A 16,941-nucleotide genomic window follows, 5' to 3' on the forward strand; every position below is an offset into this window, starting at 1 on the left:
TCTGCATTTGCACACATTTCTGTATTTGGGAAAATTTTTCAGGGTTGTAAACTTATTTCCAGGGGTCCCTGTCACTGCAGGAATACTGCCTTTTGTTGTAAAGCATTTGTTACTGCACTTGAGCACAAAATGAGGGTTTTATTCTGCACTCTGGTGGGAGCAGAGGGCTGATTCAACCCAACCAAGTTGGAAATTGCTGGTGGAAGGCTTGTGTGTTTATCTAATTGGTCTGAGGGCTTAACTGTGTAAAAGTCTTTCATCGTACTGTTATAAAAGGTGGTTACCCATGCATTGTATATATGCAAACCTCTGCAGCTTAAAGTCTTCTATAGGAAACGCTGTCCATAGCTGACCACTGTTCATAGCTGCCCATTTGTGCAGAGGGCTGCACCACTGCAGGTCATCATATAGTATACTATTAAACAGTATAGTAACTGCCTTATGTTCATTGACAACCAATTACTTTTATAACAGACAAACATAGTATGCGAGAGATTTAGATATGTAATGTCATTGGAGACAAAGCTTTCAAATGCACACACGGAAAATGCAAACCAGCTTGTCAGAGTTGCACCCAAAAATGCACACTACCAACACTAAGGAACAAACACATAGACCACATATGCGGAAGTACTCACAAGTAATCTACCAAAACCTCCAAGACCTCCTAAAAGCATCTCTCAGTGGCCCTGTGCACACTCAAAAAAGACAGCACCTCACACAACTCTGAAAATCAGAGTAGCCCCACTTCCAAGCCCATAGGTCAATACACCCCACAGCTAAACATTCTAGTTAGTTGGAGATTCCATTGTAAGACATACTGATGTCCCCCTTACTGGGCTAATCAAAGAGAAGATCACAATGAGCTGTCTGTGTGTCTGGAGCCATGAACCACCAGATCACCTACACACTTAAGTCTTTAAACTACAAGTACCACTATGACATGGTCATAGTCCATGTGGGCTTAAAGAACTTAAAGCGTACCTCACTGGACTGTGTGAAAAGAGACATGATGGAGTTCTCTGAGTATGTGTCCCAGGCGGGTATAAATCTAGGTTTGAGGAGCAGTCCTACCTTCACCAGTGATGATGCCACAGTGATGAACCTCAACATTTGGCTTAGTTTCTTGTGTAACAACAAGGAGATTCAATATCTGTCAGCCTGGGGAGACATGATTAACAAACTGTGATGCTTTGCCAGAGATGATTTGCACTTGTCACCACTTGTCTTCCTGATACTGGCAAACACTTTATCTATCCACATAGTGCCTTTCTTAGGCTGTGCCAAGTTGGTAAACTCTCCAACATAAAATAAATCATTCCTGACCACATAAAGGTACTACTGCTCAATGCTAGGAGTTTAAATAAAAAAATGCATTCCCTGGAAGCACTCCTAACCCTGGAGAATGCAGACGTGTGCAGTTACTGAAACATGGTTCAGAATCATGGAGAGCATCCTGGCTATCAAAGACTATAGTGCCTTTCATATATTTTTTTCCCCATCAGCTCAGGATAAAACAAATGAAGAATGTATGTCAGTGTTTATAAAGGACAAGTACATCGCTAGACTGGTCCAACAACACAACTCATTTGACCTGCTCCATGACCAATTAACCATAGGTGTGAACCCCTATCATATCCATGCTAGCTACAGATCTCTTAACTTGAGTCTGGAAAACCACACTTCCTACCTAAACCTATTGAAATCTCTTAACATTCGGCGTGACACCTTACTTACGGGTGACTTCCAACCTCTCCATAAACTGGGAAACTTATATGACCCATAATTCACTTGCTCAGAGGTTTTTGGACTTTGTCAACACAAACACCCTGGAACAACTAGTTAGCTCCCCAACTAGAGATACAAATATCCTAGACTTAGTACTCAGGAACATATGAGGTTGCTGCTTCCTTCTGTGCATTAACACTATCCTGGTAAGATCTGACCACAAAATGATGATCTTTGGTATTAAAGCTAACCTAGAACCCCTATTAAACTCCAAACCTGTTATGAATTTTGCTAAGACCAGTTACCTCAGAGTAAGTGACAGCTTATTTAATTTCCAAGCCTGGATGACACTGATGCCTACTCTGTGCCGTACACAGAAGCATTGTATAACTACATTCATAGTACCTCTCCGAGTCAAACCTATGATTAGATTTTTTACAGTCTGCTTGGAGTTTAAAAATACCTATACAAACACTTCCAAGTAAAAACCTAAATTTTCTAGACATGTTTCCATATTTGGGAGCCATAGGTATGTCCTCCCATTGCTTCCTTGTGAATTGCTTATCCAGACTGAGTAATAGAAATTGTGGTGATTTGTACATATGCTTGGGGAAACTATTAACTCTGTGAAGACATAGTAGGTCTAGGAGGGTGGGGTCTTTCATGGCCCGAAAGGCCCAACAGATGAATGGTGAAGAAGCAATCTATAGAAAAACTGTAGAAAGCAACACATAGTGGGAAGGGAGCCAATTGGTTTTGATAATTAAGAGACTGTTGGTTCGTGTGACTTTCTTGGTTAGGAAACTCTGAATTCTGTCCAGTTGGAGTGGTAAGTTTTGATAAGCACACCTCAAAGTTGGTGGTTTATTCAGTGATCGGTCAGATAAGTAATGGGTATTGTGGAAGTAAGACTATGGTTCTGGATGAGATGCACTTGTTTATTAGTTGGGACAGACGGATTTTCTAGCTGTAGCGGAGACATGATAATTAGAGTGACTTGCCAAATAATTTCAGCGTGTCTGGTGCACACATCCACCCATCAAGTGATGAACATCATTGCCATCTCCCAAGATAGTTGGCCTGAGAGGCTCCTGTTTTCCACTAGGGGTCAAACAAGTGGTAGAATTCCTCAGACCCTCTCCCCAGAGATAGGAGAGCAGGCCAAGAGTTGCTTTATCCTGTGTGCCTCTTGGCTTGACCCTTCTACCAACCAACTGACCAAGTCCATTCCTTGACTTGCATCGACGGCAGTGCAGAGAGATAATCTGCTTCTGTGCCATCTGGCTAGCTGCATGAGTGTCTGCTTTGCTGTTGGTATGTTTTGAGAAGTGAGATTTAGATAGCATTGTGAGTATGTGTGTATACAGCCTAAAAGTGACAAACGACTGGTGCCAAAACCATGGTCTGAGACTAAATGCTAAAAAAATGAGTATTCATACCCTTTGGTAAATCACATTTGCCTGCAAATTATAATATTGATAGCACATCACTAAAAATAGACGCAGTGGTGAAGAACCTAGGAACACAGATAGATAGCTACCTGGTTATCAAAGGTTTAGGTTACCACGGTAGTGAGGAAATCCTTCTGTGTGGCTCAACTTATAAGTAAAGGCATGGCATCAAGGTCAGAGGAAGTCATAGTGCCATTGTACCCAGCCGTTATCAGGCCCATAATTGAGTGGCATGCTCCCTTCTGCATGTACTTAACCAGGTTCTTAAACCAATTGGAGTAGCCCCAGAGGTTTCTTGCTAAAAAAATACAAAGCGTAAGACACTTGTGTTATGCAGACTGACTAAAGACACTATCCCTTTACTGCATCTCATATTATATATATATATATATATATATATATATATATATATATATATATATATATATATATAAAATGTGTGTGTATATATACAAACACACAAATATATATTTATATGTATGTGAGATATATATATATATATATATATATATATATATATATATATATATATATATTTATTTATTTATTTATTTATTTATTTTAACATTTGTTTACCTGGAAACCCCGACTGGGACAGAGCCCATTTTCAGCGGAATCCTGGGAAGAAATGCTGCAGACACATGTCTTCAGAATGTGGGAGGAAGCCCACACGAATGCAGGGAGGACATGCAGACTGCACACAGAAGGCACCCCAGCCGAGAATTGAACCAGAGATCCTCTAGCTGTGAGGCAACAACACTAACAGCTTCACCACTGTGACTTATATATGTATGTATATTTAAACAGATTAAATGAATTATGTAGGTGGCCAATGTGAAATTGTCTGAGCATCAGTTGACTGAAGCACAAAATGCTGAGGAACACTATGCAGATTGCATTTTTCCATGGTAAATTACTGTCGGTATGATTTGTAGTGATTCCTTTGTTTTTTGGAAGTGGGTCCCCTTTTTAACTTGATGCAACTATGGAGTTTGTCTATATATGTTTTGGGGGTGGTGGTGCAGAAAGGCTTGGCGTTACATTTTTTTGCATTCTCTGTTTTGGGCATTTGTTTTCAGTGATGTTCTTCGTGTTTCACTGTTGCAGACAGTACATTTGGGTAATCTGCTGGCAGGTTTCCCTCATTTGGCCTGATTTCCAAAGTCTTGGGTCCTGCGTCAGTTGCTGTCTTCTCTTCCATGACGTCAGGTCGTCAAGGATATAAAACATGCAGCCGACATTTTCTTTCATCTTTCTTGTCGCGCGGTGCCCGAAGCAGAAGCATTTTCGCAAGTGCCGGTCGGCCGACTACTGAAAAATTCGAGTTTGAGTTTCAGAACCAAAGTCATCACTAAAGCTAAGTACCCCGTTGGGTAAACTTTTTTTCTTGCTGCTTACCGATGTCAGAAAAAGTTAATAATTGTATTACTTGTGGGAAGCAAATACCTCATAAGGATTTCCATTTATACTGTATTCCTTGCCTAGGCCCTGAATGTGCCTGGCTGTCGGTTTTGTGCTAGATTTAACCAACGCACTATTAAGCGTTGGTATATTTTTGCATTAATGTGTTTTGGAAACAGATTTAACTACCCAGAAATGTCGTCGGATAGCAATCTGACTACCGGTGTACATAAAAAACGCAAGGAAAAGGACAGAGAAAGGCAGTCGAGATCCAAAACCAATGACGAAGCTTCTCCTAAGCCAGTCATTGGTTCATCGGTACTAAGTGAGGCGCTTTCGCAGCCCTGGATACCTGCTACCTTCGAGTCACAGGCCTCTACCGACACCCATGTGCACTCCGGCATGCCGCAAGATACTCAAGATATTGGACCGATGGATGTATCTCCCTCGGATGGGTCCGGAGCCGCTGAGCAGGCACCGGCTTCTGAGGGTGTATTCAGACCTCAACATTTGTATATCAAGCCGACGACAGCTGCAAAATCAAAGACAAAAGCAACTTCTAAAACTAAAAAACTGACGCATGAGCCACGTGCACAGGCCTCTATGCCTAAAAAACAGATGATCAAAATGGCTGAAGACCTTGTTACCTTGATCAGGGGCACCCATCCCCCTCCAGACAAGAGGCCTAGGCAAGACAGTGATTATGAATCTTCAGATCAGGTTTTTCTTTCTTCTGATCAGGAATTGTCTATACCTCCCTATGAGGATTCTGATGCTGAGGAGTTTATTCCATCTGCATCTCCTCCTGAGGATTATTCATTTGGAGAAACCTTGAATACTTTGAGGGAGCATTTTCACTGGGAGAGTCAAGACTTCCCAGAATCAAAAAAGAGGCTCAGAGATTTCCTTCTTCTCCCTTAGCACAAGCCTTTAGCCATCACCCCTGTTTTAGACATTGTGGATGATGTATTTTCGGAGTCAAGCTTGACCCCTGACTCCTTACCTCCAGCTCCCAGTAAGCCTGACAGATATTACAGGGTACCTGACTCTCATAAATTTTTATTTAGAAACCCTGCTGCTGATCCTGAAACTATTTCACAGGGTCCAAAGAGAGTTAAGGCCTCAACAGCAAAAAATCCTACAGCCTCTGACAGAGATACACGGGAACTAGACAAATGGAGGAAAAAAGGTTTATACATCTGCAACCATGGCAATCAGGGCCTTAAACTGTCAATTTCATATGATTAAGTACCAACAACATGTTATCGGATTGCTGAAACAGAAAATGATGATGATTTCAGAATGTGCAGAAAATTAAGAATCGCAGGAATTATTGCATGAAGTTGAACAAGTTGGAAAGCATACTTTGCAATGTGGTTTTGATTCCTTAGAGGCCTCCTGCAGGGCCGCAGTTACTGGATCTGTGATTAGGAGGCATGCCTGGTTAAAGGAACAAAATTTTCCTGATCATGTTACAGCTAAATTGCTAGATGCACCTTTACATCATGATTCTCTGTTTGGTATTAAGGCAGAAGAGGTTCTAAAGAAAATGGAAGACAAAGCCAAGTCTATGCAAACTGTTAAAGACTTCTTACAAGTGCAGCCACCAAGATTTAGTCGACACTGCCTACAAAAAAATTGGTCCTTTCCTTTGTCAGACAAAGCTCCAAGGGGCAAATCTAGACGCCCTAAGGGTTCCAGATACCAGGCCCAAGATTCATACAGGTCAAAGCAATGGGGCGCTTCCACCTCCAAATCTGGAGGAGATAAAGCGCAAAACTACAGAAAGCAATCCCAATGACTTCCCTCTGCCTACACCAAGCACTTATCTTTTGGCAGCACCCATAGGGGGAAAATTAGCACTTTTTGCTCAAAATTGGCATTTAATAACACAGGACAAGTGGGTACTAAACATCGTATCACAGGGATACAGATTTTATTTCCACACTCTGCCAATGGCAAATGGTTGGCCAGATCTGCCAAAAAATCAATGGGCAGAGGCACAAAAACAGGTTACGTCCCTCATGGATATGGGGGCCATTCAGACAGTACCAGAACAGGAAAAAGGACAAAGTTTTTACTCAACTGTTCTTGGTACCCAGAAAGGACAAGGCCTGGTGGCCAATACTGGATTTATCGATTTTGAACACATACCTGGACATTCCAAAATTCAAAATGCTGACTTTGCAGCAGCTTCTGCCCATGCTGGGCAAGAATGTTTGGCTGATGACTTTAGACCTAAAAGAGGCATACCTGCATGTCCCAGTAAGACAATTGTGCAGAAGATATATCAGATTCAAGGCTGGCTTAATGCATTACCAATTCTCTGCACTGCCCTTTGGCTTATCTACTGTGCCCAGGGTCTTTACAAAGTGCCTGGCACCAGTAATTGCATTTTGCAGACAAAGACGTATACAAATATATCCTTACTTGGATGACTGTCTCATTCAAGCAGAGAACAAGAACACTCTTCTTCGACACCTGGCGTTTGTGAGAAGGCTTCTAACACGCCTAGGGTACACAATAAACAAAAAGAAATCACAACTGGTACCTTCTCAAAAGATAACTTTCCTGGGTGCAAGCTTAGGTACAACTGCCCAGATGGCTTACCTCACGCCAGACAAGCAAAGGCAGCTGACTACTTCCTTCAAACTGATGGCAACAAAAACCCAATCTTCTGCAAGACAAATTCTGCAGGCTCTGTGCTTCATGGCATCCTGCATCCTACTAATTCCATATGCAAGACTGCATATGAGGAAACTTCAGTGGTACCTAAAAGGTTTATGGAGTCAACATTCACACAGTCTGGAAACGATGATTCCTCTCATTCCCTGCCTGCAACAGGAGTTTCTATGGTGGGCAAAGGCATGTCACCAAAACATGGGACTGCCCTTCACTCTACCCCCTGCCAGCCAAACCTTAACAACAGACGCATCAGATTATGCCTGGGGGGGCCCACATGGCAGGAAGATGCATTCATGGCTTATGGACACCAAAACAAATGCATCTGCATATCAACCAGAAAGAGATGCTAGCTGTCCAAAATGCCTTAACAGCCTTCAAAGACTTACTTCATCCAGGACAACTACTGATAAAGACTGACAACACCACAGTCATGTGGTATATAAACAAGCAAGGGGGCACACACTCATACCCCCTTGGCAGATTAGCCATGGCACTGTGGGACACAGCTTTGTCCTACCAAATACATCTTCAAGCTCAATTCCTGCCAGGAAAATAAAACTCTCTGGCAGACGATTTAAGCAGAAACCTTATGGATCCTCACGAGTGGAAACTAAATCCACAAGTCTTCAGCATGATAACAGAGAAATGGGGGATCTATTTGCTTCTCCTCAAAATTATCAGTTGAAAAGATTCTGCACAAGGACTTATCACAGACAAGCATGGAAAGTGGATGACCTATCCTTCAGTTGGAAAAACCTATTTGTTTACGCCTTTCCTCCTCTACCTCTTCTACCCATGGTCCTCCTAAAAGTCAGACAAGAGAAGCCAAAGATGATATTAATTGCCTCGGACTGGCCCCGCCAATACTGGTACCCAATCCTAAGGAACTTGTCTCAATACCCAGCTTGGACCTTACCTCAAAGTCCACAACTACTGTCCCAGAAAAACAATCAGTTCCTGCATAATCAACTACAGAACCTGGCAGCATGGCTAATCATGTAGTCATACAAACAACACCTCTCAGTAAAGCTGTGATGGATGTCATTTTGGAAGCCAGAAGGCCTAGTACTAGAAAATCTTATGCTGACAAATGGAAGAGATTCTGTGCTTGGAATCAAGCACAAGGAACTGCTACAGCAGAACCAGATATTCCTCACATATTGCAATACTGAACTGAGATGCTTGACAAAGGCCTATCTTTCTTATCAATCAAAATCCATGCCTCTGCCCTTTTGGCTCATTACAATACAGAGCCACCAAACTTTTTTCATCCTTTACTAAAGCAGTATCTTAGAGAAGCCAAAAATTTAAGGCCTCCTAGAAGATCACCATTACCTGCATGGGACCTCAATTATGTGTTGGAAAAGCTCACCCTGCCTCCATTTGAACCAGCTGCTACCACTGATCTAAAGTTCTTATCATGGAAAATAGCTCTGCTGCTAGCAATTACTTCATCAAGAAGAGTTTCAGAGCTACAGGCCCTCATGGCTGTAGAGCCTTTTATCATATTTTACCCAGACAGGGTGTCCCTGAGGACAAATCCTACTTTTATGCCCAAGGTGGTTTCCAGTTTGGCCCTTAACCAAACAATTCATCTGCCAACTTTCTATCCAAATCCTCAGAACAAGGGGGAGATAATTCTGCATTCCTTGGACGTACACAGACAGCTAAGATTCTACTTGAGCAGGACTAAAGCTCTAAGAAAAACTGAGCAATTACCAGTGTCATATGCTGCAAGGTCAGAAGGAAACGCTATTTCAAAGCAGACAATTTCAAAGTGGATAAGCCACTGCATCCGTTTCTGTTACTTACACCATGGTAAACCTGTGTCCAAGGGCATTAGGTCTCATTCCACCAAATCTGCAGCTACTTCAGCAGCCTTTCTCAGAGGAGTACCATCCAAAGACATTCTAGAGGCTGCTACTTGGAGTTTTGTTCACACCTTTACAAAGCATTACCATTTCCCTCTTTACTCTAAGTCCAGGGCAGGCTTTGCCACTGCAGTGCTGCAGGGCCTTATAGCCGCACCTAATGCTGTTTAGCCCAGCCTCCCAACCGTAGCTTTGGGATTCTACCCAAATGTAATGACTGCAACAGTAAAACAAGAAGAACATAGTACAGTTGTGTACACTTACCATAAATGTAGATGTTCGAGTGTATTCACTGTTGCAGTCCAGGTTACCCTCCCACCATCCCCCTGTCATTCTGAAATGTACCCTTCCTTCTCTATCTTCTGCAACCTATGTGGTGTATTAGCGTGTAGAAGAAGGTAAAGTTTATATTAATGCATATGTGTGTGTGTGTGTGTGTGTGTATATATATATATATATATATATATATATATATATATATATATTAAAATTTGCTACCTTTTTGGGGGCACCTGACATCGGGGGCAAGAAAAACTAAAGAAAATGGCGTCGGCTGAATGTTTTATACCCCTGACGTTATGGAAGAGAAGACAGCAACCGAAGCAGGACCCAAGACTTTGGAATTCAGGCCGACTGAGGGCAACCTGCCAGCAGATTACCCAAATGTAATGACTGCAACAGTGAACACACTCGAACATCTGCATTTATGGTAAGTGTACATAACTGTACTTTTTGGTTCCTCTGTGTTAGAATGTTAGACAGGTGGCTGGTTCATTTCTTGGAGCAGTTTATTTTATTTTTAGCCAATGGAGCCCACTGGACACAAGTGTCTCTTTTCAGGAGCAACCTGGTAGCCCTGTTTGATTAAATGATTTGGTCAAAGTTCCACATTTTGGAAGAGGACATTGAGGGACTCAATCCCAGGATTTCATAAAGAAGTTCATCAGCAGTTTGTAGGCTTAAAGCTCTAAGCTAAACTGCTACACTAACCTAAGGGTTGACCTAACAGATGGTCAATGTCAACTAGTAGATACATTTTAGTTTGCTGTAGATAGTTTGTAAGTCAGGACTGCATAATTGGGTTAATGATCATGGAGTGATTCCAGGCTTGGAACATGTGTGGTAAGAAAGTACAAATTAAAAAAATATAAGTATAAAATGAGTAATTGGTTGTGACAGTGAGAATTCTTTTAGTTACATTTACCTCAACCCACTGCTTAATCTGCACTCACATACCCATCAGGCCGTTTGATCCTTTTTTTCCTGCTTTGTGTCTCTCTGATAATCCATAATTATATAATGACCCCCCCCCCCCAATTAATATTCCAAAATGTGCACTCTGATCGGCCCATGCCTGTTGTAAGTCCCACTTATAGTATACAGCTCAGCAAGCTCTTGCCTGGTGCCCTGCAGAGTTCTACAGCAGCAGAGAGACAAAACAGAGACTTTGGAGTGATTAAGTATCATTGTTCTGCATTTTCTTGCTGCCTTTAGCTAATTCCGCCTAAAACGCCAATTTTCTAGAGTTTCTGTGACTTAAAAAGCTTGTTTCAGCTACATATTGTATTTATTTTACTGCCTGCACTTCAACCAAGTCGTTTATGTGTTTAAATTACCTGTTTAACTGTTGTAGGCTACACACTAAAGTGTGATAACCATTTCTGTGCATTTAAAGTGTTTTTTTGATTGTATCTGCTTTACTTTCTGAAAAAAAAAAAAAAATGCTTGTTTTCCTGCCTTTCTAAGCTAATATAGTCCAGTTTTCAGGTTAGTGCTGAATTCAGGGCTATGTTACAAGTTTCTGTGTCTGCCCATACCTTATTTGGATAGAAGGAAGTTTCTCTGCTCACTGTGAGAGAGGGAGCTTTGAGCAGTCTGTCTGTCCCTGGAGGAGTGGTTTCAGCCCAGAAACTAGTAGTTTATTGGCCATTTTGGGCTAATTTCTATCTCTTTCATTTCCCTGCTATAAAAACCCGCATTTGCATGGTTTTGCATGCCGGTTAGCTAGGGTATAACTATTCCCAGCTCCACGAAGTCTACTCTTCAATTTTCCCTTGGAACTAGACAAACTTTCAACTTAAGCACTCAAATCATTCACTTCTCATACCGGCACTTGCTGAAAACCCATAGCAAGCACTAATAAACCTTAGCACTAGACCCCCCCCCTAGAGAAGGACAAGGCTCTCTGTTCGATCTTACCAGCCAATCAGTAAAACAGTTCAATGTACCTATCCAGGCCTGTCCAAAGGGCAGTTTCAGATGTACTCTCCGGTCCAACTGGTGAATTTGGGCATTTTGAAGCAATGTTACAAGTGCCTCATGTACACAGACAACCCTCTCCTCCTTCCACCAAACACTAATACATGTGAGAGATGCAATTATACAGCCAAACTGGAGGCTAAGCTCTCTCAACCCAAGACTGGACCAGGCAGTCAAGAGGAGAAGGGAATGACTTGCATCACACCACCAGTTTCACATAGACCTATGAAACCAGCACCGGCAAAAAACACACACAACTACACAAAAACATACTCAAAGGCTCTAAATAAAAATCTGCAGAAGCAACAGAGACCTCCAAAGCAGACATCCAAGCAACCTCCACCCCCCAACACAAACCATGAAACACATACTTCACAAAACCAGTGTGCCACACAATCACAACCTTTAAGGCAAAATGACATACCCAACACAGTAGTACTAGGTGACTCTGTAGTCAGGCACACTGACATCCCACTTACTAGGCTGAACAAGGAGAAGGTTACTGTTAGCTGCCTGTCAGGTGCCAGGATCCGCCACATAACGCAAGCACTCAGGCCACTCCAGAACAAGTACAAATATGACTCTCTCATTGTCCATGTTGGTGTGAATGACCTGAGCCGTACCTCCCTGGACTGCATGAAAATAGACATGGAGGAGCTCTCTGATCACGTAGCTCAGGCCGGTATGACCCTGACCCTGAGTAGCATTCTGCCCTCACCAAGAATGATACCATGGTATAGAGAATAAAATTATCAATTTCAACAATTGGCTAAGCTTCTGGTGTCATTCAAAGGGGATCCAGTGTCTGTCAGCCTGGGATGACCTGCTCGACAAGCCACGCTGCTTCGCTAGAGACGGCTTGCACCTGTCACCCTTAGGCTTTGGAATACTGGCCAAGGCTCTTGCCACCCCCATAGTGCCTTTTTTAGGCAAGGCTCAAAAGACAAACCCACTGCCATAAATAGCACAAGTAACTAAAAACTGCGGGCAATGTTACTCAATGCCAGAAGTCTAAACCTCAATGAGGCACTCCTCAGTATGGAGAAAATCGATATATGTGCAGTAACAGAAACCTGGTTTAAGGCTCCAGAGATCACCCCAGCACTACCAGGCCACAACTCATACCATACATTTCGGCCACAAAACCAGGATTGAAATACAAAAGGCGGGGGAGTATCCATATTCATTAAGGATACCCACACCTCCAGGTTAGTGGCACAGCACGATGCTTCAGAGATCATCCACACGGGCAAAACTGCTATTCAAATTATAGCTTGCTACAGATCACCCACCATGTCCCAGGACCCCCACTCCGCATTCCTGGAAACACTGGGAAACATAAAAGTCCTACCAAACACCCTGATATTGGGTGTTTTCAATTACCCAAACATTAACTGGGAGAACTACTCAAGTACAAACTCCCTTGCCCAACATTTCCTAGAATTTATAAACTCAAACGCCCTGGATGAACGGGTCAACACCCCCCCCCCCCCCCCAGAGGTGACAGCATATTGGACCTGATCATCATCAACATAGGCGACCGGTGTTCCACACCGAAGGTCAACCCCCATGCTAAAGGATAATGCTGTCCAAGCTGCAAAATCCTTTACTAATGCACTCTATGGGCACCTACAAGAATGCATGGATCGTGCTATCCCAAACAAAACCAAGACTCACTTCTCCAAGAAAAGGAAACCAATCTGGTGGACCCCTGTCATTACCAAGCTATACAATAGAAGGAGGAAACTAGTACAGAAAAGAGTAAAATCACAAGAAGGGAAGACATCCCTGATCAGTATCAGCAAGAAACTAAGTTCCCTCATAAAATCATCCAAGGCTAGCTTTGAAAGAAAAATTGCCATGGACTCCAAAGATAACCACAAGGCATTCTTTAGCTATGGCAAGAATCTAAGTGGCAATTCTCAGATCTGCTCGGAGTTAGTGCAGAATGGCACAAAATACACTGATAGCGATATAGCCAACATCCTGGCAGACAGGTTCAGTGCAAACTTCACCCCCCTCTCAGCCCCAAAAGGGTCCATAACTATACCAGAAGAATGTAATGCCCCTAAAATCACAGACACTCAGGTTAAAACAGCCCTCTCCAAAGCCAAAAACAAAGCATCAGTGGGACCGGACAGTGTCCCAGGCTGCTTCCTTCACGAGCTCAAAGATGAACTAACCCCTCACCTAAACACACTGTTAACTCAGCCTCTCCACAAGCTATGTGCCCACAGAGTGGCGCACAGCAACAGTTATTCCACTCCACAAAGGTGGAGCCACAACGGACCCCGGGAACTATCTTCCTATAAGCCTGACTAGCTTGGTCTGCAAAGCTGTGGAGCGCATCATCATGAATCTCATTAACAGAGACAGTGGAAACTTCCAAATACTGGACCCTACCCAGTTCGGCTTTGTTAAGAGCAGATCATGCCTGTTAACCCTGGTGGACTTCTTTGAGACAGTTACCAAGGCTATAGACAAGGGAAAGGTGGTACACACAGCCTACCTAGACCTTGCAAAGGCCTTCAACACCATTCCCCACTCAGGTATTATAGACAAGCTCACCAGCCTGAACATAAACCCCTATGTCACGAGATGGGTTGCCAACTGGCTCACGGACAGAACACACAGGGTAAGAGTTGCGGGAGCTAGGTCTGACTCTAAACTGGTTACAAGTGGCATTCCCAGGGCTGGACCCCTCCTGTTCGGCATATACTTCTCAGAGGTACAGGCAAGCACAGGAGGACTATGGTTGACCAAGTTCGCAGACGACTGCAAACTAGGGGCTATAATTGACTCTCTGGCTGACACAGACATCCTCCAAAAGGGTCTCACTGAGACAGATACCTGGTGTCAAAATCGTGGCCTCAAGCTAAATGCCAAAAAGTGCATAGTCATCCCCTTTGGAAAAAACAAAGTACCAGCAAACTACCACATAGGTGGTAGCCCCGTAAATACGGAAGACGTAATAAGGGGGACCCAAGTAGATAGTAACCTCTCCTTTGATAATCACATTGCCAAAGTGGTTAGAAAATCCTTCTATGTGACTCACCTAATCACAAAAGGATTTGCATCCAGATCTAAAAAGATCATTGGGCCCCTCTATGCATCACTCATCAGACCCATCATGGAGTACAATGCCCCATTTGGGATGTACCTTACAAGACACCTGCAACAACTGGAAAGACCGCAGAAATACCTCACCAAGAGGATCACTGGCCTCAAACAGATGCCCTATGGAGCTCAACTGAAGAAACTCCAGCTGTACTTGGTTGCATACCGCCTACTCAGAGGTGATCTCTGCCTGACATACAAGGCCATGTCCAACCCAGAATTTATGGACATGCTCCACCTAAAGAAAACCATATCCCCTTGAGCCACATGCTCCAGGGATCTAAACCTCACCACAATAATAAATAGGACATGCTGGAGGGATAGATTCCTGTCCGAGAGACTTCCTATGCTCTGGAAGAAGATTCCAATCTACATTAGGCAGAGCTCATCGCTAACCCTCTTCAAGAGAAACCTTGACGAGTGGATGGAAAACAGAAAGTTTACCCCAGGGATCACTTCAATGGCTGTGCTGGACAGAGGCACAGGGAACTAATCTAAGGGAGCGGCAAAAGCCAAAACATTCCGGCTAGGCTTATAAATGCCTTCGGGCAGATAGCCTAGTACCTACCTATGAACTAATGGTAAAAGGTCTTGTCGCCCGGACTTTTTCTATTAGTATAAGTCTTTACTTTTTTTTTGTGTTAGGCAGCAAGGGAGAACAGAAGAGCTCCGTTGCTGTAATCTCTCTATGTTAAATGAGTTTAACATAGTGAGATATCTTAAAAAATCTTTAAAAAAAAGCAACGGAGATCATCCTTTCTCCGTTGCTTTTTTAAAACTGTCTCGCTATGTTAACCTCGTTTAACATAGCGAGACGGCTTTAAAAAATGGAACGGAGATCTTCCTTTCTCCGTTGCTTTTTTTAAAGATATCTCACTATGTTAAACTCATTTAACTTAGGGAGACAACTTTAAAAAAGCAACGGAGATCTTCCTTTCTCTGTTGCTTCCTGTACACACAGCTCTGATGGTACTGCATAAGCATACGCATGTGCAGTACATCAGAACGGCCCCAGGATACCAGACAGCTGCAGAAGGGCAGCATGGAGGCATTATACAATGGCATTATTTAAGAAAAGTAAGTATTTTTTTTCTTAAATAATGTCATTGTATAATAGTAATAACCCACTTCTGGGTGTGGGTAATGCTGGATTTACCCACAGTTTTCTTTGTTTGGTCACGAGGGCTTCGCCCTCGTGACCAGACCACACCAACCCTGGGTAAATCCAGCATTACCCACACCCAGGAGTGGGTTATTGCTTAAATACTCTTATACTGTGTAAGATCATTACACGTCGAAGTTATCCACTGATAAAAAAAAGTACAGACATGGGTTAGAGAAATAGGTAGATAAACCGTATGCGACAAGCAACTGGAAAATAGAAAGCTGTTATTTGGGCAAGTAGAGTAGAACCATTGCAAAGAAGCAGATAAATATTTCATGTCAGAATGAGAGTGGACACAATACAGACACTACCAAATGGGACTGTAAGCAGCTTAAGAAGGCTGCAGATTTGGAACAGAGTAAAAATTATGAAGTTTAAAATTTGAAGCATTTATAACATTCAGAGTAAAAAGCAGGAATGGAAATTAAGACTAGGAAAGTAGAAGTAGTTAATAGGGAGATATTAGTGAAAGCAAGCCATGACTTGAAAAGGTAGCTATTAAGGATAGGGTACCACTGATGGGGGGGGGGGGTTGCAGTGCAGGACATTAGATTACCATTTTGAAAAAAAAAAAATGTCTACACCATGGTTGCTGTAACTCTTGTAAGGCTTTTACAGCTGCACATTTGGGATTTTGACCTATATATGTAGTATGAATTTGAAAATGTATTTTACGCTTTTACTCCCCTCTGTTTAATTCTAGAATGGATGATGTGATAAGTTAACTGCACTAGTATTGCTTATTTTAGTTTTAAATTTGTTGTACAAGTATTATTTGTTTATTTTTTACAGTTGTGTGAACATCCACAATCTGCAGCATGTGTTAGTGATGTGTGCCACTGCCTTCTACTTGATAGAGAACTACCCTCTGGATGTCGGACAGGATTTCACTGCTGGTATTATTCAGGTATGTATAATCTGCAAAATATGTTCAGCATTTGCCCAGTTAATTTTTATGTGCATGCTAAGATATGAATTATTTTCATTAGCCTTTGACAGTGCTTGGTCATCTCCACAAAGTTTTTATCATGGATGTTGGAGCGCCTGAATAACCTCCACAACCCATTCCTTAAATCCCTCTCTCTTTAACAGATAGGTGGGAAAGCGCCAGTGTCTCATTTTTATTTCATTACTCTGTGTTTTTATTTTAGTTGTTATTGGCACATGATCTGAAAAAGTTATTGTGTGTGTATCAAGACCTTCAATTAAGTGCACATGTTCCTGTGAAATGTAAATTCTGTCTAGCCTAGCCCAATTTTTATAT

The 16,941-nt window shown here is 42.5% G+C and overlaps 1 protein-coding gene across 4 annotated transcripts in view; it reads left to right on the top strand.

Moving 5' to 3' along the window:
- HTT (huntingtin) overlaps positions 1-16,941 on the top strand; it is a 4,811,037-nt gene that overhangs the window by 4,575,580 nt on the left and 218,516 nt on the right. For all 4 annotated transcript variants that reach the window (XM_044062924.1, XM_044062926.1, XM_044062925.1 and 1 more), the window contains one exon: positions 16,470-16,584. In XM_044062924.1, the coding sequence (XP_043918859.1) occupies positions 16,470-16,584 (115 nt within the window). The remainder of the gene's footprint in view (positions 1-16,469; positions 16,585-16,941) is intronic.

The sequence above is a fragment of the Protopterus annectens genome, chromosome 2.part1 (genome assembly GCF_019279795.1).
Source record: "Protopterus annectens isolate FY-2018-M chromosome 2.part1, PAN1.0, whole genome shotgun sequence".
Classification (NCBI taxonomy): domain Eukaryota; kingdom Metazoa; phylum Chordata; order Ceratodontiformes; family Protopteridae; genus Protopterus; species Protopterus annectens.